This window comes from Calypte anna, chromosome 5 (genome assembly GCF_003957555.1).
Source record: "Calypte anna isolate BGI_N300 chromosome 5, bCalAnn1_v1.p, whole genome shotgun sequence".
NCBI classification, from domain to species: Eukaryota; Metazoa; Chordata; class Aves; order Apodiformes; family Trochilidae; genus Calypte; species Calypte anna.
The window spans coordinates 3,611,172-3,637,702 of record NC_044250.1 but is presented as its reverse complement, the minus strand read 5'-3'; the positions used below and the strand labels follow the sequence as shown (position 1 = coordinate 3,637,702).

The 26,531-nt window shown below is 41.4% G+C and overlaps 1 protein-coding gene across 1 annotated transcript in view; it reads right to left on the bottom strand.

Moving 5' to 3' along the window:
- NAV2 (neuron navigator 2) overlaps positions 1-26,531 on the bottom strand; it is a 197,132-nt gene that overhangs the window by 113,162 nt on the left and 57,439 nt on the right. Inside the window, exons 4-7 of the mRNA XM_030450955.1 lie at positions 12,190-12,262; positions 6,110-6,371; positions 4,585-4,653; positions 1,336-1,493 (exon numbers count right to left, since the gene is read on the bottom strand). Of these exons, the coding sequence (XP_030306815.1) occupies positions 1,336-1,493; positions 4,585-4,653; positions 6,110-6,371; positions 12,190-12,262 (562 nt within the window). The remainder of the gene's footprint in view (positions 1-1,335; positions 1,494-4,584; positions 4,654-6,109; positions 6,372-12,189; positions 12,263-26,531) is intronic.

Sequence of the window (26,531 nt, the reverse complement as noted above, 5' to 3'; positions counted from 1 at the left end):
ATGGGAAGCCAGATCTAATTCAGATTAAGAGATGACTCTTCCAAGGTGATGTTACAGTGAAATCAATGCTGTTTTTACAGCGAACCTTTAAAACATGGATTCAGCAAGGTAATAATTGCTAATTTCCTAGTGTATTAATAATATAATTGTTAGAGTATTCAGCTGTGAATGCAATTTTTCTTTTTATACAAGGGCTGATCAAGGTGACTTCAAATGCCCCTGGAGGATGCTGAGAATCCTCTATTGCCCTCATCTTCTAATGAGGTTTGGGGCTGTACTGGCTAGATGGGGTAACATTCCACAATCTAACAACATGCAGTCACAGGACAAGTTTCTAGAGAAGGAAAAACACAGTTTCCTGAAAAGAAACAAGCAGGAGAACCAGAGGCAAGCTGAACCAGACCAGTACTTTTCCCCTCAAGCAAAATCCTCATTACTGTTAACAGAAGTTCTGCACAGAGAGCAAGGAGACTTCAGCCTAAAGGGCAGGACTGCCAAGTCACTGCAAGCTGGCACTGAAACCCAATGCTGATTTCTCTTCATGAGCTCAGTGACTTTGTTAAGGATACAGAATTAGCCCCCAGCCTGCACCACCAATTTGGCCCTAGCAGACAAAAGTGATTTGCTCAGTTCTCACCAGTCACATCCCCCAAAACTCAGCTGGGTAAACGCTGTGTTATACAGCTCAGAGCTAGAGACTCAAGCTAATGAATGCTGTCAGGTTGCTCGCTTAGAGAATGGACACAAAGTCAGTAAATGTCATTCCAAAAAAAAAAGCAGCTGGTCAGACAGAACAGGGTCCTTAGCATTTCTGATCCACTGCCCTAGACATCTCCAATGCAAGATTTATAAAACTGTAATATGTTCCTGCCTTCAAACCCTACACTATACAATTCTCAAAATCAGATTTAAATCATATACTTTTGTAACTTAAGGGATAGGAGAGCAAATGTTGTTATTATTACTCATTAAAACACTGAAGAAATCTTTATAGTTGTTTTCCATTCCCGTCAAAGTACCCATCCAAACATTTTTTGATTCAATCACTCCCCCTTATCTGTGTTTGAAGCAAACTGGAAAAAAAAACTTTCACCAGCGCCAGTTTTTCTGGAAGCTATTTTTTTGTATGTACCTTGAGGACAGCAATTCACAACTTCAGTTAAAGAAGGGTTATACTTCTTTCAAGAAAAGCCTGCTGGTTTTGGAACTGTAAATCTCCCATTTACAACAGAGAGCTTGGAGAGAACTTCTGAAGCTTAATAAAAAAATCAAATTCCTCCCAGGGAAGGCACTACTTAAAAAAAGGGGAAGAATATCCAAATCTCAGACACTTACCTTTGTCATTGCTACTTGTTGGTGTTGGAGGGGGAAGTCCAGGCTTGGATTTGTCATAGTTATTAAAGCTCTGGCTGCGTCGATTGTTGGCACTAAGAGAACCACGAGCTTTGGCCTCACTGCCTGCAGTGGATACCCTCGTGGTGGGGCCTGGAAGTCTGATGGAAGAATTATAGTAAGATTAGATATATTTAAAAAGCACTCAGGGAAAGAAAGTATGGAATACCATGCATAAGCTGAAAAGAAAAGGATCAATACCACTAATCCATACTCACAGGGGTCTTCGGTCTTTTACAAGACAAATAAAAGAACATCCTAAATGAAAAATAGATGGCAAAAATACAGTATGAATTGGTTTGTGGCAGAAAAAATGGTCACTTGCCATCAGTTTTGTAAAACAGACATAGTTGCAAGTGAATTGAGTGGAGCAAAACCACTGGAACAAGGCTAAGTGAGACACAACTGTTCTTCAACCAGATTGCTGGACACTTACTAGCTAGACACACAAGGGCTACCTTTATTTTGGAAAGAATGAGAAAGAACAGGGCTGCCCTCTCCCTTGGAGCAACACACATCACATCTCTGCTCTGCAAAGCCAAGCCCAGCAAAATTTCACCTTGGCTTAATTATATGAGCCTACAAAACCACACAATGCTTAAGTTCCCCCTCCTAGGGCAACCACGTTATCACTGAGCTGGCATAAACCTCTGGTTTAAACTGAGTCAATTTCTTCCAGCATTTCCTTACTGTATTTACAAGATTCAACTGTCTACCTAGAAAAAATAATATAGTTTAGATTCTGGGGTAAGAGGACAGGGAAGGATGATACTTTCATGCTTTTCAGGCAAAAGGGAAGGGCAAAAACCTTTCTACGAAGCCCAGCAGAATTAGGAAAGCCACTGGCATCACATCTCAGGATGTGTTTGTGTCCTTCAGTGTCAAAGACTGTAAGTAAAGTTTCCATGCTTGTGCTGTATTTTGTGCACTGGTGTATTTCTACATTTCAGATAAAAATCACAATATTTGGTAGCTGCTCAAAATGCCTATGGAAGAGTTAAATGAAACAGCTATTTTGCAAAGTAAGGCCATCATATTAGAGACTAAAAGACAGAACCAGTCCATGCCATCTACAGTAGCACTGAAAAGGACAGCTCTTTGATGTCTTTGTATTTGCTGGATGAGAGAATCTTTATGAAACTTCTTTGTATAAAACACAAAAATCTAATTGTCTTAAATAACCTGTGCTGACAACAGGTTAAAATGAAGAAGTCCCAGTTGCCATCCCAGGGTGCAACCAACCACATCGCCTATGGGAAAGAAGAGAAGCCAGGAAGGAGCCTGGCAGTGCTTCCAAAATAAATTGACTGCTCCAAGACCACTGAAGAAATAGGAAATATGAAAAGAAACATGAAAAAAAAAAAAGAGACAAAATGTCAGCAGCTGCATGCACATGCTTTCAAAGCTCAAGAGAGGATAAGACATAAGGGTACCATTCAAATACAAACCCAAAAATTTAATTTACAAACTGAAACCAGAAACTGAAACAGATCTGGCACAGCATATCATGGTTCTGAGGTTGATTTTGTTGAAGCCTTTTAGATGAGCCTCATCATTTATCCAGCCCTTATCAACACTGGGGGGTGCTAGGAAGTTGTACCTACTCCTCACTGCACCAAGGGGTAAAAGAGAACACCCAAAAATGCTTCTTCCACTGAGGAGGAAACTACACCAGAAAAAGCAAAAATAGGTGGGGACAAACACTCTTCATAACAACTTGGAAGTCACCAAGATGAGTAAATTCACTAAGATTTTTGTCCCTTAGTAGGAAATGAGGAAAGTTTCCTCCAGGTAGGAAGGACACACAAGATGCCCCAGCTGAAAGTTTCTACTTGGTGATAAAACAAAGTGAGGAGAGACCAAGCACTGCAGGAAGCCCCCAAAACTGGGAGGGGAGTTTTCTAGCAAGGCTTGGCAGGAGGAGAGGCATCATCTTCTTGTACTGATGGGTAGGAAAAGGTTCCCCACACATGCCCACACAGGTTTAGCAAATCTGTCACATTTCTTAAGTTAAATAAAGCTACTCAAACCATGTGACCACTCAAGAAGTGACAAGTTTTTGATTCAAGTCAGGGTTGTCACTGCCAATAACAACATAGAGAGAATTAAAAAAAAAAAAAAAAAGTGCTAAAAACACTCTTGAAGAAGATATCATTGCTCTTAGATTTTTCTTTGCTCTCTGTAGTTTAACTGACTGATTTTAAGCCCCTGCTTTTTGTATTGGGCTATTTCACAGCAGTGCTTGTAAAACCTAGGGGAAAAAAAAAAACCAGGCTCAGGGAGAGGTGTCCATCTTCTTTCTATTAGATAAGGTACTGAGCTCACCCTTCTTTACTGCTTTTCAGCACCTCTTGTAGGCAAATACAAACTGTCAAGCCATAATTAGAACATGGAAAGCAAACATGGAACATTTTAACAAGGGTTACACTGCAGCCCTTCACTGTTGTCATGAGAGAAATAACATGGGGGGAAATAAACCCAAATGGTACAGCAGAACTAACAAGCTCTACAAACTTGCCAAGCTGAAAAAAAAAATCATAAGTAACAGTTGAGAGGCTTAGGAAAAATGGTCCAGTCTAATGTAGCACTGTGTAACTATATTAAAATTTATAGTAAAACATTTTAATCCATAATAGTGATGAATAACCACTTTAATAACAGAGCAATTCTTATGGTCACTGAAATGAGATGGTCATATGAGCTGGCATGCAATTCATGCTGGGATTCAGGAAAATGCTTGACTGAAATCCCTATTAATCATTTCCAGGGAGATCAGATGTGTTCAGCTTCAGAGCTCTGGGGAGCACAGGAGCTCTGATGAGACAGAGCCCTTGGTGCTCTTTGGGCTCACATGATGCTCCCCTTACTAGCCAAGACACTAGCCTCATGCTAGTTTCAAAAACCCAGACCTAAATACAGCCAATTCAGATGTGAACAGTGGGGAGAGAACTCCCAGAACCATGTTTTGTTCTCAGAAGCAAAAGCTCATCAGGACAAGAAAACCAAATTATTTTCTGGCGAGCCAAAATGCATTACACACCTTGAAACAACAGAAATTAAAATCCATCTCATGTTTTCAGCTGTTTGTAAACCACCTGGTTACAAATTATTTTCAACAGGAACCCTAAACATGCATTCAGAATTATTGCAAGGGGATTATTCATGCTTTGCAGAAGATGAAGAAGTGCTAACCTAGAGGATTTTTTCTGACCAAGAGTGAATCGGATGATTTTGCTTTGAGATGAGTCCCTGGGAGATGCACTGTATGACAGGAAAGAAAAAGTGGAAGATAACATTGAACAAAGTCACTTTTTTACAAGCCACTAGATTTAGTAACTAGCTTTCAAGGAGGAAAGAGATTTTATGAATATATCACAGTAAGGAAAAGTTTCTTGCCTAAGTATAACTTTCTGTCAAAACTCTTAAAATGGGAAATTAATTTTCAGAGAGTAATGAACATGTGATTCTGCAGCAAACCCCAACTTTATTACTCTTAGTTTTTTTTTTTTTTTTTTTTTTTTTTGTATGCATTTTGGCAGATTCAGAGCAATTTCACTTTAGTATACACGAAGAACACATCACATTTAACTCCTTCACTTTAGATATTTCTAAATTATTTGAAACTGAGCACAATCCACATTGTGGAAATATCAAAGCAATATCCAAATGTTCTCATGCATCTCTGCATGTTTTTGACAGAAAGGTCACAGAAATACGACCACTCACATCTCTATTTTACAGCAATTAATTTTTTATACATGCTGTAGCAACCTTTTCAGTTATAGAAAAGTATTGTTTAAGCCCCAAGTGAGCAAAAAAACAAACTCTGAGGAGTCTCACTTGAGAGACTTCATCTAAACTCTTTATATCCCCCATGAAGCAGCACTTCAGCTGGTGTTCACCTTAATATGTTATTTTAACAGAAAGAAACCTTAACTTCATTTGAGATATTTTAATAATAAAGAAGCCTTCATAACTAATTAATTGTGCCTTTAATCCTGTCCATTTCTGGCCACTGGAACCCTCCCTCCTTTCTGAGCAGTGGAAGGGTCAGGCAAGCAGAAGGCTCCACCTGCATTCACAGTGGTGCTGCCACCAGGAATTCCTTTTATTTTCCCCTGGGAAGAGCACCCATAGGATTCAGGATATTCAAGGGAAAAAGACCCCCTCTGTTTATCTGTATCCTGTTTGTTGCATAAGCCATCAGGTTATTGGTTTCAATCAGTAAGCCTAAAAATTTGATTGTGACTGTCTCTGGCCATGATGTGCTTCATTTCTTTTACCTCAGCATGAGCCTTCCACTTCTTCATGAGCACTGACATTCTTCTAAATTGAAAATCTAGGTTGGTTTTCACATGTCCTAAAAATATGTTTTGCAGTGGCAATGATATCCATGCTTAGAGAGTAGAAATAAGAAGAAAAAAGGAATACTGAGAAAAACATCCTCATAAAATACTACTGTTACGTGGTGTAGCAGGTATTTTACACCCCTTGAACTGCATATTTGCAGCAGTGAGAACATATTCAAGCACATTGGGTTTGATTTCCAAAGGCATGAAGTCAATTGCTGCACAGCATCCCATTTCCAAGGCACTCTTTTATTCTAGAGTAGAATTAGAGAGTTTCTTTGGCTTTGGAAGACCTTTAACAATAAGGGAAAAAAAAAAAAGAGAGAGAGAGAGAGAGAAAAGAAAGCATGTAAAGGAAATTTCCCCACCTTGACTGCATTTCTGGTTGTGCTTTGAACTGATGCTGCACAGGTTGCAGGGGTTGTTGGCACAGAGTCTGGAGCGAAGCCGGCACTGGGGGTGCCCCCCCCTGGCACTGGGATGGGGGCCCTGCTTGCTGGGAGACTGGGGGAGCTTGCTGGGATGGATGGTGTTGTGGTTGCTGTTTCTGGGGCTGCTGCTGCTGTTGCTTGTATCGAGACAAACTGAAGAAAAGGCCCAAGATGGCCTTTAGATTCCCATTCCTGATTTCTGCAAGGCAATGAGCAGAAGTCACTCGTCAGTCACCTGTCCCTTGGTTCTCCCCAACTCTTTGTAATAAGGTCTGGACCCCATTCCTTTGGGATACAGATGGCTTCCTGCACATCTAACCACCATTACAGCTGATTAACAGTGAACACCAGTTACAAATAAATAATTTCTCCCCCATGGTGACTTCAGGATGTCTCACATTTCCCCCAGAGTCTGTGTGTTCACACCAGTGTGCTTCAAAAATTCCCTTAAATGGTTCCTTTAAAGTAAATTATTCAAGACAAAACCCCCACAACCAGATTGCATTAAACACAGTGCACTGCAAATGATTTCTCTATCCTAAATTTGCATGAGGAGGGGAAAATATTGTTATCACACATTATTATATAATTTCTGGAATATGAGACTAATTGTTTCCACTATGCTGATGATAGAAAATATCTGATCTATCTATCTGATGATAGAAAATATGTTTAGTGGGTGAAACAGCTGTATTTCAACAGATAATTACCAGTTTGATACCAACAGAGAAAGCATGGATACCCAAGGTACCTTAAGACAGCATGAGAGTGAATAAAAAACATTTTACTTACTAGAAGTCATCCTGTGCTAGGTAATGTCAAATATGAAAATTTAAAATCAGAAATATAAACACCAGTACCTGGAGTTAACAACTCTACCATAATTAATGATGCAAGAGGGCTGACTCAGTCTTGCAGCCAACATTCCTTTATAATGTGCTGTGACCTTACTTTTTTGCCTTTTTATTTTTCTAAATAAAAGAGTTAATTAAAAAACCCACATCAAAGAGCTGAACCTTTGCATCCACTATACAAACTACTTGAACTAATAAAATTCCTGTTGTCTGATGCTTTTAAATCCTTCCACATGGACCAGTGCAAAAGGGGAAGAAAAAGTCATGAGGCAAGAGAGTGGCCAAGCCCAAAGGTGAGAATAAAACTTGAATTTCTGATCCCAATTCTAGATGAATTTTGTTGCCTTGACTTTACAATGGGCCCTGCTCTGTGCTTTATTCCCTCTCCCTGCCTCCTTCTCCTCATGTTGTTTATTTTTGCTGTGTAAGAAGCCTCTGTTCTTAACCCTAAGCTCCTTACCCAGCAAATCTCAAGCTCATGGCTTGAATTTTTGCTCCCCTTTCTACACCACCTTGTCTACCTCAATCTACTTCTTCTTCCAAGTGGCTAGGAAGACCTCCTAGACATTAGGCAAGTGGCCTGCTCATCACCTAGACACAGAATATTCCTTTCTTCTTGCCTAAATTTCCATACCCATTTCTCTTCCCTTGCATTCTGCCCCCTCCACCAGTGCTCTTTCCCATCCCTGAACCCTTGTTTAAATTATTCTCAATCCCAGGGCCCTTGAGCAGCCATTTTCTGTCTTTCTTGATTTTTTCAGCCAACATTAATCCCTTCCTGGGCTTATCCCTTCACTGGTCCCAGTGAGTGCTCTCTCTTTCCTCTTTTCCCATTCCCCTCCTGCTCCCATCAGTGCCATGCCCCAAACCCAGCCTCCTCCTGTGTTTAGCAAGGGAGGACAGGGACAGAAGGAGACAAAAAGGTAAAAGAGGCACAAAAGACAGCAAAGCACAATAAAAAGGATCTCCTTATCTTCAGTAAAGAAATCGAATTAGTCATGGGAATTGTAAGGAAAGTAACACTTAATCACAGGCCAAAACATAACTAAACAGAGCCAGAGGCACTGGGAAGCTTAACTGAACAAATAGGGGCCAGAAGATAAAAGAAATTACCCCGGGTCTGCATGTTTAAACTTAGCAAAGCTCTGTACAATTGGAAACGTGGACTTCAGTATGAACTGAGAAGCAATTATAAAAGTAACTCACCTAAAACCTGGTGCTTTCTATAGCTGTGTGTGTCTTCTGCTGTATTTATCAGAAGAGAAACCTGCTTTTGACATTTTTCTAAGGTGATAAAAAAAAAAAACCAGTAATCCTCAAAAGAAAACCACCTTTCAAAAGAAGCTGTTTCTTTCCCTCTGGATTATAAGCAAAATATTTCAAACAGGACTTTCAGAGGTAGTTTTGTTTCTCTTATCTTGAGGACAGACTGAGGTAATTCACCTGGCAACTTGCCCCTGCACTTTGTACAAAAAGAATATTTCAACCTCTTTGTGCTCTGCCCATCAGGGCAGCCTCAACTCCTTCCTGCTTTGAGTCCCCTCCAGTCCATGCATCAGCCTAAACACACATAAATTCAGATACGAACAGCCATGCCACCCACCCAGTTTGAATTTGGAGCCCAAAATGACTCATCTTGTATATTTGAAATGAAGACTCCAGACATCTGAGAGGAAACTGAGATTTAAGTTTCAGAGAATCCCCACAAATGCACCCTTTGGAAATGTCCAGCCTGGAATAGCTTCATTGCAACTTGTTCCACCTACAGCTGGAACTTCCAGCTCTTGCCAATCATCCTTCTCTGTTTTCCCAAAAGTCCACTGGACTCAGTGGAAATGGGAAAAAAAATCAGGACAAAAAAAAAGGTAGAGAAAAGAAAGGTTTGCTGGGAAGATTACTAGAGAGTATGAGATTCCTCTAACACTTGCTGATGAAATGCTCACAAATCATAAATTACTCATGATGTATGGAATACAGATCAAAGCAAAGCAGAAGAAAAATGGTCTGTCACTGTTATTTAGTAAAAGTTTAGTAAAGCTGATTGTACCTGCTTCTCTAAAGCTTATTTTCTTCTATCTAATTCTGTAAAGCAGGAGGCACCAGAAAAACCAGAATTAGTCTCCATGGAGCAGACTGGTCAGGAAATGGGTTAGCAGGAGACAAACTAAGCACCAGGACACATTCCTCAGCCTGCATCTATCCTGCCAGAAAACAGGGCTGTCATTTGTATGCTCCATGTTAAAACTGCACTATTGAAAAAATACATGTTTTCAAGCAACCCTGGAGAGGCTTCAATGTTTATTCCCATTTGGAAGCAATAACTATCTTCTATTTCCTCCTAGATGAGGATCTGCCAGTGAAGTAAACAAAGTTATTTGCAGTTGACCTAGCAGGTCTTGGCAATGTGCACAGAAACCCTGGCTTGGTTTGGTTACAGAACTCTTATTTTAAGTGATTCTGTGTTCTCTCCTGTTCAGCCTCCTTTCTCAGCACACTTAAGCAGTGACTAAGAATAAAAATGTAATTTATTGTTTAATTCAAGTCTTTTAGCTTAATAAAAATGCCCCTTCCACTCCCCCTCTCTAGTTGTCACTCTTCTCCTTCAGCACTAGTGATGGAGCCAGTAAATGTTCTCATCCATATTCTGGCAGCAAACATTACTGGTTTCTTCCTAACTTCCATATGATTTAATATGTTAATTCCTAGACAGTATAAAAGAAAGAAGGAAATACAAAATCAGTGAAGCCATGGGATAACTCCTGCTGAGTCCTGCAGGAGAGCAATGAGCATCCATTGGGTTGTCCCTTCCTCAGCATCGTGCTGCCAACTCTGCCCACCAAGAGTCTTCCCATCACCTAATCTCCTCTTTTTCTTAGGTTTTGCTTTGTGTCTAGACAGGTAAATTACATTAAATTTATTGCAATATTTACATAACACCCAAGCTTGAAGCTGGTTTACACCAGGGACTCGGTTGCTTTCTCTTTTTAATCATTTCCTGGTAAACAAATTTTCTGCTGAGCAAAGTTTAACTCAGACTTTCTTTTCTTGGCATGAGAATCCTTCTGATTATAGCTGAGCTACTGAGGCATTCAATGTGGGCAGTACTTGTGCTGACCACCTGAAAGCTTTTCTTACCAGAAAAGGATTTATTATTGATGTCTTAACCCAACTTCAGGATATGCCACAGAAGGAGGCAAACAACATCTGCCCCCCCCTCTTCTACTACTTGTGGTATATTCAGATTAGAACATTGTGTACTAAACATCTGCTACTTTGCTTTCCACTCTTACAAATGACCTCAAATGTGGTGAAATTACATTTCAGATCCACATCTTGAAGTGGCTTGTAAGAGCTCATAGAGTAGGTGAGGTAGGTGGTCTCCTTTTGAGGACCTTCCAAGGAAATTCTTAAAACTATTTTCCAAACTGACAAAATATATTTTTTAAATTGCAATTTTAGTAACTTCTTTAAAAAAACACTAGCTTGAACTTTGTGGTAGCTTTATTGAAGTTTTTATATTTTGTGTGATTTTTTTTTTTTAGTATGTACATACATAGAACTTGTGTACACCACCTGTCACCATAAAGTTCATCCACAGTGGTTACCCTGGAATATATTTAATTCAGCATCAATAACAGAAAGTGTGCTTCAGCTAACACTTCAAATGGTGACCATAAAGCCCACAGTGCTGGGATCTGGATTTGTGACTAAAATGGTGTTGACAAGGTGCCAGGGTTGTGGCTACTGCTGAGCAACCCTTGTAGGATTTCTCTTTTCCTTTCACAGCCTTCCCCCAGTGCCCAAGCTGGCAGGGGACCAAGAAGCTGGGAGGGGACAGAGCCAGGACAGCAGACACCAAATGACCAAAAGGATATCCCACGCCATAGCACATCATGCTCAGTAATAAAAATTGAGGTGGGGAGGCAGCAATTGCTCAGAAACTGGCTGGACATCTGTTTGCTCATGGGAGGTGGTGAGTGATTGCCTTGGCATCACTTGTTTGGATTTTTTTTTTCAAACTTTTTCCTCAGCTTCATTAAGTCTATCTTTAGCTAAACCCACACATTTTCTCACTTTTGCTCTTCCTACTCTCTCCCCCACCCTTCTTGGGCTGAGTGAGCACCCACGTGGGCTTCAGCTGCCAGGCAAGGTCAGCCCCCCCCACCTATACATCCTTCCTGGCCTTGTTTGACCAAGGGGATGCCTTCAGAGGAAGAAAAAACAGTTTTAAACACACAGGCAATGAACTCACAGACAAGTTAAAGTACATCAATGATTTGATGCTTTAAACTCCTCAAAATAAGTTTGCAAAGAGACTTCAGTCACCAAATCTCACTTAAGTTTCATGTGATGCCCCACAACCAATTCTCTGTCCTGTGAAGCACTGAAGGAGATGTCATGTAATATATTAAAAGTTTGCCTTAGCAACTGGACCTAATAGCTTTTCCAGCCTATTTAAATTAAAGTGTAAGTGCAAGCTAGTGCTGAGGATGACAGAAATCTGTTTTATCCTTTAATAAGACAGCAGTTAAACATTTTTGGAGTCAAAAAATACCATATATCCTGACAGATAGCATGCACTAGCAAAAAGGAATATAGTACACTGAGTTTGGTTTTCAGAAGAATTCTACCCTCCTTCAAGAGCAGAAATATTTAGTAGAGGTCAAAATGTCTTTTTGCTTTCATTCAAAATATTATCATTTTATTGGTTTTGCATTTGGAAACAAACCTTTTTAAAAAAATCTTTCTTTAAAAAGGAGAGAGGAAAGCAGGGTCCTTCAGGTAAGAGAATAATTGAAGAATAAGGAAATACATTTCTTTCTCAAAGGCAACGAACTGCCAGCAGTTCACTTCAAATATCTGTCAGATCAACACTCTGATCAATGTGCCAATTATAGATGAGAAACGTCTGTTTTCTAACAGAAAAAACCCCAAAGAGATTACTGAATTCTAATTTGGTCTCATTGATTATTTTTACAAGTCAGCTGCATGGAGATTAGATATAAATTTTACTTACCTTTCATGATGAGATAGGGAGAAAAGGGGTAAAAACTATTAGATTATCCATATTACCCTTCCACTCCACTGTGTGCTGGTTGCAGTCACAAGCAGTAATTCAGGTTCCTCGTTTAAAATGAAATTTAAACCAACATCTTGACTCACCTTCTGCTGACAGCCCCTGTATGTTAATCCCCTTGGCAGCCAAGAAACTCAGGCAGGCATCTATGTTTTCAATCTGCTCAAGAGCAAACAAACAAACAAAAGAGGGACACAAAAAGAAAATGCATGGTAAGAATCCTTCCCTTTCATCTCCTGCCACCCTTGCTTGCTCTCAGCCTTTGTATCACATCAAAAGTCCCTTTGCTCATTATGTGGAAAGCATCATGTGAAACCTCCTTGGTTACTAAGGTGCTAAATTGATCGAGTATTACATGGGTCAGGACTTTCTGTTATTTGCACTTGCATGAAGCAAGTGAGTTCATCCTCTAAACCACGACAGGCAAGCACCACATATCTTATAGTAAAGGGTCAAGGATGTTATGCCAGGATTTTTAACCTACAATGAGTATAACAAACACAAAACTGAAAATAAACATGAGGCTGCATTTGCTTGAGAGGGCAGATTGCCACTTGCTCCCAAGTTGACAGCTGGCAAAAGTTTCCAGCCACAAAAGCAGTCAAATATAAAAACTGTAACTGGAAACCCCAGCTGGAATCCCAAAAATGTTCACTTGTAACATCCTCTGCATGTCAGAAATGACAGGCAGCTCTGGGGGACTCACTGGGGGGCAAATCCTGCCCTTCAGATAGCACAAGGGGGGTGAATTGCATGGGATCAAGTTAATCTTGACCAGGTAGGGGCTTCTGCACAGATGGGACTGTTAGTGACTACAGCTGCTATACACAGACTGCACTCAGATCCTGCTTCACCAAGTGAACTCCAGAAAGGCTGGAAAAGTTGGATGTTTTCCCCCTATATCTCAACATCACAATAGAAGCAACTACCAAAGCTCTGCTGTCACATTCAGAAGATGCAGAGAGACTCCAGCCTCCCCATATCCAAACCCTTCTGTGCAGAAGCCCAGGCTTAGACACTTCCAAAATGTGCAAAAACCAGCATTTTAGGAAATATGTTTCAGGTGAGGTTACACAAAAGGTTTTTGGATAACACCACTGCACAATTTTTGCTTTAATCATGGGAATCACTATGTGATACACCAGTGACACTGTGTTTTAACATCTTGCAAACTGTCACTTATTAATTTATTAATACTAATTTATTCATTCCCAAATCATCACAACCAAACACTGCTTTCACTCTATAAATATGAAAGTTAACAGACACCAGGCCCCACACATTAATTGCTTTTCTTCTATGAAGTCTGGAGGCACCAGAAAGAGAGATGGATTTTCCCTGTCAGCTCCTGTAAGGCCTTGAAAAAATATCTGGGTGAGGGCTGAGTGGTATTTTGGAGGCTGAGCTCCCAGCACCTGACCTGCACTTCCCAACCTTCTATAAGGAACAAAACAGTCCAAAGGGAGCTGCCAGAAAAGCTTCAGCATGGATTTCTCTCAAGGTACTTTCATATATTGACTATAATTATATCAGTAAAAAAATTCTCTTCTATCAGGGGGAGGGAAAAAAAGTTATTTGCATTACCTGAGTGTGATTTCAGCAATTATAAACACTGATAGACTCAACACATGTATCAACATCTTTATACTTTGCTATAGACTCTATCACAAACCCAGAGAGATACCAAAGAAAACATTTCCTGTAATGTCCAGGCCTTGGAGCTCGTAGGAGGGTGCAGTTCAAAGGTTCATTTAACCACAGCTCAATATGATCCAGCACTCAATCCCTACTCATTTCCTTTCCTTTGCTCAACAACCCTTTCAAGTTTACAACACAGCTCTTCCACTGAGGTGATTTTGCACTTTGCCCAAAAGTCACAGCTCACCTTTTCAAAACTAAACACCACACAAAAGCATCAATCCATGCCTACTACTGGCACTTCACAGGTTTTTATCTTTCCAAGAACATTTCCAGTCTTCCACAGCTGTGGGCAGACCATTTAGAAGCATGTACCTAGGATAGAAGCGAAGATCCTGGATAAATCTCAGCCAAGGAAAGACCTCCTGACCCTGCACTGTGATAACTTCTGCCACCAAGTGCAGCTGCCCCCTTGACACTGCAGCAAATTGTCACCCAGGCTCTATGGGCCCTTTCTTACCTGAGTTCATGTGTTGCTTAAACCCTTGAAGCAGATGTGAAAAGACTGGATTTGCCAAAGGGGAGTGTGTATTTGCTTTTTCACTCTGAGCTACAATTGGTTTTTTGGCTGACAATTCTGATTTCTCATTTGCTTTGCCAGCAATGTTTAACACAGCAGAAGCCAAGCACTTGGATGCTCCCATCTCCTGCCTACCTAAAATAAGGGATGGCTGTGCAAAAAAGAGAAGTAAACCCAAGGAGAGCCATCCCCAGTGATTAGCTCACATGGACACATTAGCAGCAGTGTCCAAAACTAAGCTTGACCTTGTTACATTTCCTGGCTAAAGCATCAAAGGAATTTGGAATTGCTGCATGCAGCCCCTTTCATGTACAGGCAGCTAGGAGAGGGCATTATCAGTTCCACACCCTACAGGATGAATATTGATTCTCAAATGCCCCTGAACACCAACTGAGGATGGCTGAGGTGCTTCAACTCTCTGGGGACTCCTTCTTATAAAAGAAAATCCCTTAGAGTTAAAATTCTGTTCACACCTAACAACATTTGAAGTGCCACAGCTCCCATTCTCTTATTCACATGTTGAAGTCAGCTACCTGGAAGCTTCTGAACACGAATCTCTGGGTGGCATTTGCCAAGATGGGAGCAGAAGGCATCATGGCTAAGGAACATGGAATAACCTTCAAACACCAGCCCAATCTGTGGAAGCAGCAGTTGCTGTGGCACACCAGTAAGACCATCAGCCCCTTGCTGGAAAAGCAGGATGAAAAGCTGGTAGTCACACAGATTTGTTGATTTCTAGGCACTTTTATAAAGGACATCATTGTTTTCATCCCCAAGAGCCCTGCACACCCCTCTGCATTCCTTCTGAGCTCCTACACACGTGAAATTCAAGTACACACAAATTTAGCAGCTACACTGAATTCTTATGTATGGATCAGAATTCCTGGATTTAATTCTCATTTCCCCATGACTTTCCCAGGTATATCACTGAGATTTCCCTCTGTTCTCAGAAGTACCCTGCAGTAATCACACATTTCCAACAACAGTGGCCATGAGACCCATAGCCAGGTTCTTGCATTTCTCATGTAACAGCAGTTTCAATTTCTATTCTTGTCAATGTTAAAAAGAAAAAAGCTCAGATACATGTTCTGGCCTGTATGAGCAGAATAACATAAAATAATAATAATATAAAAAATAACAACACCAAAACCAGTATCCCCCTTCTGTAACTGGACACCTATAGGTGGGCACCAAACTATGCAGAATATTGACTTGAATTGAGGAGCTCTCTGCAATCAAAGCTGCCCATCCAACTCTGCCAAGCCAAATGCACAGGGGAAAATAGAACTACTGCTGCCCTTCTGACAGATGCAGATGCTGATCTCAAATAAAAATGAGAATTAAGCTTACTGTAGGCTCCTTCACTTCAAAACCATGGGAAGTTTCTCATGAAGCAAGACCTCTGCTCTCAGCCTTACAGTGATGGATGTGGTGTTTTTATGAGCTTATCCAGAAAAACCACTACTTATATTGAAACCAGTGCTTCCCACTTAACTTGAGGCTCCCTGTTATGGCCAGGATATTAGCTTTCCAAGGAGAAAAAGAAGATTGATTTAATGTAAAAAAAAAATAATTTCAAAGTTTCACAAATTCTTCTGCAATGTTCCAGCAGACCTCACATACAATGTACAAACAAGGAAAGAGCCTAACAGAAGCTGTTCAAGGCCAAATATATTCCTTGTCCATATTTCCAGATGAAGCTTTTACACTTAAATTGTCATGCTGAGGTGTAGGAAGAGCCTTAAAGCCTTAAGACATTAAAATGACAGTTCTTAAAATGCTGGAATCTTGTGGGAGGGAGGATTGCTCCTGAAATAATGGCTCATTTGAACTATTTCCTAAACATAATTATACATAAGAAACACCAAGGCCAAATTGCAAATTCCATTTTCTCCAGTGGGCTATAAATATTAGTAGTGCTTTGTTTAAAATACATCTTCACTTCTGGTGATCCCAAACAAAAAAGTCTTTTTTTAAAGACAACACTATATTGCTCCCAGCATTCTTATGCTGCTCCTGACTATTTGGAGAAAATGTCTCTCAAGATTAAGTTTCAGGATTAAGACACAACTTGAGTATGTAACAAGGACAAATAAAGCTCACCCAAATTCTGAAGCCAGTTTGTAACTGATATAGTCACAGAAACAAAAATCTATTATCATTGGTACGTTGCTCTTAAGCATATGTCAGGATTTGACATTTCTCTGTTAAAATTGCACTATTTGAGGTTTTTAAAGCAAAGGACACTTTGGGCACTAAGCTAAGAATTGAGACCTAGGCTTAGCCTCATCTCTTGCATCCCTTTCTCTGTGACCCTGGGTAAAACCTTAGCTTTCCTGTGCCTTAGCTTTTCCTCTGAAAATAATGCAACAAATACTGAATATGTATTCACAATATGCCCAGTAAAAATAGAAATGGGGGCAGAAAACACCTCAGAGAAAGCTGTGATTCACAATGGCCAAGATTTCTAATCACATCAGACCATTTGTAGAGTGTTCTGGTATTGTGGATGGTTTCAGGCAATCCTCAGTGATTCCCAAGGCTTTCCAAAGCTAATCTGGTCTGGGAAAGGTAGATGGAAGAGTTGTAGAAATTTTCCTACTTTATTCTGAAATTCAGCTTTTCAGGTTTATTTAAAATGGAAACTTTCTTATGGAGAAAAAAAAAAAAAAGAAAAAAGAAAATTAAAGGGCAGTTTCATTTAAAAGTTTCCATGGAAATATTATCTTTGGATAAGCTTTTCTGGCCCAGGTCTTTAGGGATAGTTCAAAAGTTGAAGGGGATAATTTGTGCTGAATTTGAAATCTCAAGACATCATCATTTATGATTAGTTAAGCAACAAGGAGTTCAAATTTGCAAAACAACCAACAGAGTAGCTGTGGAATCATTAATTTCAGATATAGATGAAACTCATCACTGCTCTTAGAATGCTCTTGGTTGGATTTTAGCTCACACCACACTACCTGGATCTTATTGGCACCAAGTATCTGCTTGTGTTTAACTGAAGACAGGAGCAGATGGAGAGAAACCATGGCTGTGCTCAGTAAATCCATAAGGAGGAGGGCACTGAGTCCCAGGAATGCTTCATTTCCACCTTTCCTTTGTAAACTGAGGCTTCCAGACTTAATGTTATGTTTCTAGTGCTCTGCTGTGCAGTTGGGATTAAATGGAAAACATGATTAATACCTACTGACAATGGAGTTTTTCCCAAAACATCCTTGAATTCTAGATAAAATGGTATTTTTAAATAACCATAAATGGTTAAAATGAAGGACTGACACTACAACCACTCAAAGCAGTAAGTGCTGGCCCTTCAACACTGTTGTATTTCCTAAAATACTGGGAGATTCTGTGTATCATTAACTTGAATTTGCAGCAGGAATCCAGAATTTAACCAAACCCATGTAGAAAGAACACCACGGAACATTTTATCACAATCAGAGCTTTTTACACTAGAAAGTTTTGTATTCATGCTGCACTCTATTTAAAGTTATCAATCCTAAGAAAGAAAACAACATACCAATAAAAGACTAATTTTCAGTGATTCAAGGAAATCACAGCTTCTCAGTTACTGTGAGCAGGCTGAGAGCACTCAGCAAACCACCTGGCTTCATTTATTCAGAACCACACAAAGAAAAAAGCAGCAATGGCCACCTCAGGGCTGTGGAGCTCCTGAAGAAAATCTGACAGTTGTTCCTTCCTTAAAAAGCTCCCTGGGAAGGGAGCTACAGCCATGGGCTGTTCCCAGGAGCTGTGAATCCCCTCTGCCTCGGCTGCCACGGATTTTTGGCTCTGGAGCCCCAGGGTCACAGCTTCACCTGTTCCCAGCTGATTTATTCTGGGGGCTGCAGGGACACCCACACGTGTTCCCCCCCGTCCTTGCACCTGCAGCCTGGGTAACGTCCCCTCCTGAAATTATTTGTAGCTATTTCATGTGCAAGCTGAACAGCACTGCTGCACTTGTTCCTAACAAGTCTGCAGGAGAATTTCAGGAAAGGGAAGGGAAGAAGGGAAGGGCAGAGCGGGGCGGAGCAGGGCAGTGCAGGGAAGGCAGGGGAAGAGAAGAGCAGGGAAGAGGGCAGGGAAGAGGGAAGGGAATGGTAGGGCAGGGAAAGGAAGGCAGGGAAGGGCAGGGGAGGGCGGAGCAGGGAGGGGCGGGGCAGGGAAGGGCAGGAAGGGCAAGAAGGGCAGGGAAGGGCAGGAAGGGCAAGAAGGGAAGGGAAGGGAAGGGAAGGGGAGGAGGAAGGGAAGGGAAGGGAAAGGGAAGGGAAGGGAAGGGAAGGGAAGGGAAGGGAAAGGGAAGGAAGGGAAGGGAAGGGAAAGGGAAGGGAGGAAGGGAAGGGAAGGGAAGGGAAGGGAAGGGAAGGGAAGGGAAGGGAAGGAAGGAAGGGAAGGGAAGGGAGGGAAGGGAAGGGAAGGGAAGGGAAGGGAAGGGAAGGGAAGGGAAGGGAAGGGAAGGGAAGGGAAGGGAAGGGAAGGGAAGGGAAGGGAAGGGAAGGGAAGGGGAAGGGAAGGAGGAAGGGAGGGAAGGAGAAGAGAAGGGAAGGGAAGGAAGAGAAGAGAAGGGAAGGGAAGGGAAAGGAAGAGAAAGAGAAGAGAAGAGAAGAGAAGAGAAGAGAAGAGAAGAGAAGAGAAGAGAGAGAAGAGAAGAGAAGAGAAGAGAAGAGAAGAGAAGAGAAGCAGAAGAGAAGAGACAAGAAGAGAAGAGAAGAGAAGAGAAAGAGAAGAGAAGAGAAGAGAAAGAGAGAGAGAGAAGAGAAGAGAGAAGAGAAGAGAAGAGAAGAAGAGAAGAGAAGAGAAGAGAAAGAAGAGAAGAGGAAGAGAAGAGAAGAGAAGAGAAGAGAAGAGAAGAAAGAAGAGAAGAGAAGAGAAGAGAAGAGAAGAGAAAGAAGAGAAGAGAAGAGAAGAGAGAGAAGAGAAGAGAAGAGAAGAAGAGAAAGAGAAGAGAAGAGAAGAGAAGAGAAGAGAAGAGAAGAGAAAGAGAAGAGAAAGAGAAGAGAAGAAAGAGAAGAGAAGAGAAGAGAAGAGAAAGAGAAGAGAAGAGAAGAGAAGAGAAGAAGAGAAGAGAGAGAAAGAGAAGAGAAGAGAAGAGAAGAGAAGAGAAGAGAAGAGAAGAGAAGAGAAGAGAAGAGAAGAAGAAGAGAAGAGAGAGAAGAAAGAGAAGAGAAAGAGAAGAGAAGAGAAGAGAAGAGAAGAGAAGAAAGAAGAAAGAGAAGAGAAGAGAAGAGAGGAGAAGAGAAGAGAAGAGAAGAGAAGAGAAGAGAAGAGAAGAGAAGAGAAGAGAAGAGAAGAGAAGAGCAGGGAACGGAACGTAAGGTGGGGCAGGGAAAAGAAGAGCAGGGATGGGACCAGAAGGGAGAGTGAGGCAGGGCAGGCGAGGGAGGAAGAGAAAGGAGAAAGGAGAAAGGAGGGAAAGGAGAAGGGAAAAGAGAAAGGAGAAAGGAGAAGGAGAAGGAAGAAAAGGAGGAAAGGAGAAAGGAGAGAAAGGAGAGAAAAGGAAAAGGAGAAAGGAGAAAGAGAAAGGAGAAAGGAGATAGAGAAGGAAGAAAGGAGAAAGGAGAAAAGCAGAGAAAGGAGAAGAAAGAGAAAGGAAAAGGAGAAAGGAGAAAGGAGAAAAGAGAAAGGAGAAAGGAGAAAGGAGAAAGGAGAAAGGAGAAGGAGAAGGAGAAAGGAGAAAGGAAAGGAAAGGAAATGGAAAGGAAAGGAAAGGAAGGAAGGAAAGAAAAGGAAAAGGAAAGGAAGGAAAGGAAAGGAAAGGAAAGGAAAAGGAAAGAAAGGAAAGGAAAGGAAAGGAAAGGAAAGGAAAGGGAAAGGAAAGGAAAGGAAAGGAAAGGAAAGGAAAGGAAAGGAAAGGAAAGGAAAGGAAAGGAAGTGTGGGGCAGGGAAGGCAGGGGATGGCGGGGCAGGGCAGGGAAGGAAGGGAAGGGAAAGAAAGGCAGAGGAGGGCAGGGCGGGGAAAGTTGGGGCAGGGAAGGGAAGGAAGGGAATGGAAGAGAAGAGCAGGGAAAAGCAGGGAAGAGCAGAGACAGGAACATAAGGGAGGGCAGGGCAGGACAGGGAAGAGAAGGGGAGAGAAGGGGCGAGAAGGGGCGAGAAGGGGCGAGAAGGGGCGAGAAGGGGCGAGAAGGGGCGAGAAGGGGAGAGAAGGGGAGAGAAGGGGAGAGAAGGGGAGAGAAGGGGGAAGGGAATGGAAGGTAGGGGGGGCAGAGCAGGGCAGGGAAGGCAGGGAAAGGAAGGCAGGGGAGGGCGAGGCGGGGCAGGGAAGGGCAGGGCAGGGTAGGGTAGGGTAGGGTGCCAGTTTGGACTTCTATGAAGTTTTCTTCACAACCAGGGCTCAGAAAAATGGCTAATAATTTCCCAGAAAGGAAAAGAATAACTGATTTCTTTTTACTTCCACGGGTCTTGAAATCAACTTAATCTTTAATCCTTAGTGAGAAAAGGCACAGATAAAGTTAATCCTGAATAAAAACTGCAATTTATCCTTGACTGACTCAACACAAAATTTCTTCTCAGCAGTTTTTGCTCATGTTACCAAATCCAACACCCCCAGAGTCTCAGAGAAGCTCATACAACCACTGCACCTAACACACCCTCACCAGGAACAGTTTCATACACTGCAGGTGCCTCAACACACAGGCAAGGGAAGGTAAAGACTGTCAGCCACAGGTTCCCATTTTTCCCCATTTATTCATAACAGAGCAAGAAGCTGTTTGTTTGCAGAGTATTGCATCACAGGAGTATTTATGTAATAATTTTACATAAACAGTGGGCATGGCAACAGACTGGCATCAGCCAAGGGTTCCACATCCACCCACCCAATGGACAGCATCCACACAGTGCACACCTCCAGATGCAGAAGGGTTTTGGAAGCCTTTCCCTTCAGAAATTAAACATGTATCTGTTCAGTGAAACTTCACCACGTCTTGTGGTAGGGAGATGTACACATTGGCCTTTCCCAATCCAGTCTGGCTCTATTTACCACGTTATTTTCTAAGGAGTGTGATGGGGGAGAGGGAGTGGGTTGTGATTTTATTTAGGCTGCAAGCTCTGCAGCACAGAGATCTATGATCCAGCCATGTCTGTCTCACTGATAACAATCCACAAATGGAAAGCATAATAGCATAACAACAGGCTGACCTCTGGGGAGAAAAAAACCACAATAAAACAGTGCCAGTAAACTGAATTTTATCTGGGAGTAATGGTCATTATGAAGTGAGGAAGGAGGACATCTACACACGAGCAGCCTGGCAGATCAGCTCTGCACTAAATCATTCTTGTCTGGATGACATCATGGGTTCATACATGATCAACAGAACCACAGTTAGAGAAAATGCTTTCAAACATTCCTAAACTCAATATTTGGCTGAGTGCCTCTGCAGGCAGTGGAAGGAGCAAAGCTGGCGCCTGCCCCCGGCCCCTCTGGCAGGAATCTGGGTAACATCTTCCCCTCCAGCTAACCTTCAGCTGTGAGGAAACATACCATGGGCTCAGGTCAAAAGATACCCATTTGTTACTATAGGAACATTAACACAGATTAAATTTCTAAACACATCCTGACAGCAAGACACAAACTCCCCAAGCAAAGCAGGGGAAGGCTGACCAGAAAACAGAAAACTTCCCTTTACTACATAGCTCAGAACAACCTCAGGGAAGGATAACTGAAAATATATGGGTATATTTAACTATTGGGATTTGTTTCCAAAAATCCCTTGTCAGGGGAAACAAGAAAATGCCTGTGAAGCTTCTGATCTTCCCTGCAGAGCTGCTCCCCTGAAGCAGCAGCTCATGGCCAGGCACAAGATTGCTCCTCAGCCTTGAGGAACAGGAGCTGCTCAACCAGGCTTCAGCCCCACCAACCCAGAGCTAGAGCATCAGCCTTGCAACTCTACTGCAGCTAGAAATGGTCATGGCCATGCTTAGACAACACTGGATGGATAAAAATGCTCAAAATGTTCAGAGGAGGAGCTTAAAGTGAATGCCTGGTCTTGAAGAGCAAATATTTAGAATGATGTTCCATGCAAACAATACAACTAAGAATATTTAATTTCTTTTTCTCATACAGCACTCATAGCAAACACATCAGCTCACCTATGTAGTAGATTTTACACACACACACACACACACACACTAGTTAGCTGCTCAGGTGATACAGATGGTTTCAACTCACATTATTCCTGCCAACCAACTCTTTGATGTGTACCCAGTTATAACCTTTTGGCATGGGCCATAGCACATGAGCATTCACACTTAGTACCTCAATTCCTTGAGAAAAAGAACATGGAAATATGAATAGCACATGCCAGCCACACAAACAGCAGGGAAGATTTCAACAAGCCCTTTTCCTCAATAAAAAAATAAAAGGATGCATAAAGCAGAGGATGGAGCTGGCAAGGGTCACAATGAGGAGAGAAGTGGATGCTCAGCTCTAAAAACTGAATTAAAACTCCCAGTGCTGCTCAGTTCAAAGCCAGGGTTCCTTCCAGGCTGGAGAATTTTCATACACTGTTCTCCGACTTTGAGCATTGTGTACATTATGGAACAGCTCGTTTTCAACAATAGAAATGAGCCAAATATTGAAATAACAAAATAATAGTCAAATTGCCAGAGATGGAGTAAGGTTTCCTTGCAGACAGAGTGAGGATACTGAAAACTCAGCTTTCACACCAACTTTCAGCAAGCCCCTGGGAAGAAATGAAGGCTCTGAGTCATGTTGGACTGCAAGAATCTTTACATTTGCAAGACAAATGGTATCAGAAAGACTGAAAGTAGAAAGACAAACAGTAATAGAAAGACTTATTTTACTAGTACAGCTTGTTATCGAAGGGGATGAATCTCAAAAAACTTCTGGTCAGCAGAGAAAAAGAAAGAATACCTCCTCTTTGTTATTTGATAACACAAATACTTATATGCACAAAGTGATCACCCTTGAAAATAATAAAACCCAACCACAAACGCATATAAGAACCACAGTTATTTCCTACTCTATTTATAGGAGAGAACTGTGGTGCTGGTTCAGCCTATATTCCTTTCTATTATTCCAAATTCTTGTCTTGTGTGTCCCAGAGCTTCCCCAGGCTTTGCAGTCTGGTTTATCCACTTCCAGATTCCCCCATCCTTTTCCCTCCAGCACTGCCAGCTTTGCTGCAGCTCTGCTCTTCCCTCTGCCTGCAGCACCAAGGGGAACACAGCATCACTTCTCAGACTTTTACATCCAACATTGCACTTCTCTCTAATCTGATTCATTTTTAAATGTATGAAACCTTGAAAAAAAAATTAATTACTCACTGGTCTCTTTTTATATTTCTTTCTCTATATATAGAGACAGGAATCATCTCCTTCCACTGCCACAACCAGTATTTCTTACCTTTACCCTCAAGGTGGTGAAAGCCCTCTACCCCTCCCTAGAAGATTCATTGCTGCTGCTTCTTCTACCCCCTCTTCCAGTTCCATCTTCAGTGATGATTAAGCCATCATCTCCATCTGCCAACGTATTCCTTCCCTGGTGGGTATCTTGTCTCTTCCTTCTCTTCAGGTCCATGCTTTAAAAATTAGCTGTCTTTCCTCAGCCACCTTCCCAGTCACTGCTATTGCAGCTGATACAGATCTTGTCTTGCCTTCCCCTTGCTCTCCACATGAATGCTGGGACCTTTCAAAAACATCTTGTGCTTCACCTTGTATCATCATCTCATCTGCTATGATTTATCACTGGCATACAATAGGTAACAGAACCTCCTCCTTCTCTGTCCCTCCTTGCTGTGCTATGCAAAAAGGATGGATTCATTTACAAGAGCACAAAATGCTCAGCTGTTGCACTGTGCTAAAATCTTGCTGTGAAACTTCCTTCCAGAACTCTGACCATTTTACACAACCTATTTCCTCACACACACAACACAGCCCCTATCCAACAAGGTTTCCCCAGGCTGCCATTACAGACAGAATTGCTATCTGCATGGAACAACCTATTTACCTATTTACATACTCCTTTTTTTGTTTGTTTCTTTTGACATTTTAGAATTAAAAGTGATAGGAACTCTTTTTACAAAGGGTAACATTCAGCAGTCACAAGGGCACCTTCATCACTAAGTTCATCCACACTGGGTAGAAGGGAAGAGACTCAACAATACCCCCCATACAGTCCAGATTCTGCAGGATGCTAAATGTTGAGTGCTAATATCATCTGCAAAATGAGAGTGTCAGAAAGGAAAGGGAAGGAATGTAAAGAAGAGAAACAAAGCGAGATATATATATATAAATAATATTGAGAGAGCCCTCTCTAGGCTTTTTCATCCCAGACTTTTTTCAGAAGTTTGTAGGAGAGGAAACCAGTTGTGCTTTACCCTCCTTCACCCAGTTATTAAGAACCATGCCAATATTTTCTTAAGCTTCATTCTAAAAACACAAATGCATTTGTGGTGACAGTCTCTGGAAACGTCTTGGTCTCCAAGCCCATGCTCCCTACTACTACATCCTCTGCTAACCACAGGATTTTCTGCCTGCCAGATGGAACTCATCATCACAATTGCAGGCTTCTGTTGAGCAGAATATCTACAGTACAAAACCATAGAAACTTGGAAAAAAAATGCCTGAAATAGGCCTTATGCAAAGGACAAGATACAGAATAGTCTCTAATAGATGATACCAAAGGCAGCCAACTTATCTGGAGCAGAGGAAGACAAGGATACTCCCCACAGCAAAGAAAACCAGTCAAGAAGACAAGGGGGAGATGATTCCACGGTATTCAGCTAAGTTATTCCTCATGGAATTAGTGGGGATCCATCATTTCTGGCACTGGGATGAGGTTGATAGGCACTGATGATCCCAAATGGTTCTGCAGTACTAAACTTGATTTGACAAAGTTTATTTATTAGTGCTGGAGCCTGACAGACCCAAGCTGTCCCTGAAGCTCAACTTGGGCAAATTTGTGTGATGCTCTCCAGCACTAGCAATGGGAACAGGGATGCAAAGAGACCTGAGCTGGCTCCACCTTGAGCTCTCTAAGGTTTGGCAGGCTGTTCTGGCTTAGGACTGTGTCACATGGAACCCAAGACCTTTGCTTTCACACCTCCTTTAATGGGCTTGAAGATCACAGGTTTGCTCCAACCTTCTAAGCTGATACATCTGGCTGGGTGTGAGGTTCTTCACCATCCAGCTTACACATCTCTGCTCATGGAATCATCAGTCTACAAATGAGATAAGGTGGTACAAAGGCCACAGGTGGAAAAATGATGGGACTTTCAGCTACAATGTCTTGAAACTTTATTACAGACCCTGGTCCTGAATGAAATTCAGTTCTTATGACATGTTTGTGGAATATTAAATTATTGTAATTGCCAAAATTTCCTCAATTATTTATACTCTAGGCAGCTGCTGTGGTTACAGCAAGGACAGCAAGCAACCCCTTCAAAGCAGTTAAAAAGTAGCACTGATAAATCTTTCTTTTTGCTGAGCCTTTGCTGGGTGGCTTGAAGTAAGATTGCTTACTTCCAAGAAACAACAAAAAACCCAAACAGAGTCACAGAATGCAACGTGGTTTCTGACTTGAGATGGTAAAAATCAAACCTTTCATCTTTCCTTTCACTACGTGAGTGGTTGTGCTCAAGTTGCAGTCGTGGAGATAGGGATGGTTGGGAACAGAGTCATAGAAATGAAAAACATTAAACTAGCATCACCCACAGAACAAGACACTCACATTGCCCAAAGCAAGCATTTGCAAAGCAAAGGGGAGATCTTAGAATTTATATTGTAAAATGAGTTTTTTCTCAAGATACAGAAGGAAATATCCCCTTTTCAGCACCCCTAGGATGCACTTTAAAAATGGTTTTTATTTGCATGCTCAGTGCAGAGCAGGCTTTACTCTTGAGGTACTTTATGTTTTTAATTTTACTGCACTAATTTTGGAGTTTTCAGTTTTAAATATTATGTACAAGCAAGACACAAACCAGCTTTTACAAATTAAAACTCAGCAGTCCAAACCAAGTTGCATACATAAACCAACTCCAAGTTTGAAATAGGAAACTTTTTCATTTGGTGTGGTTTACTTATTTATTTTGTTTCTTTTCAAAGGATATGAGAACTTTTAACCCAACTTTAAAACAAATATCTCATTATTTTGCAATATTTTGCAATGTTACTGTCTATATAGAGGAACAAAACTTTAATTTATACATTCCTGATTACCTATGTGGTATTTCAGAACTATAAAACAACAAT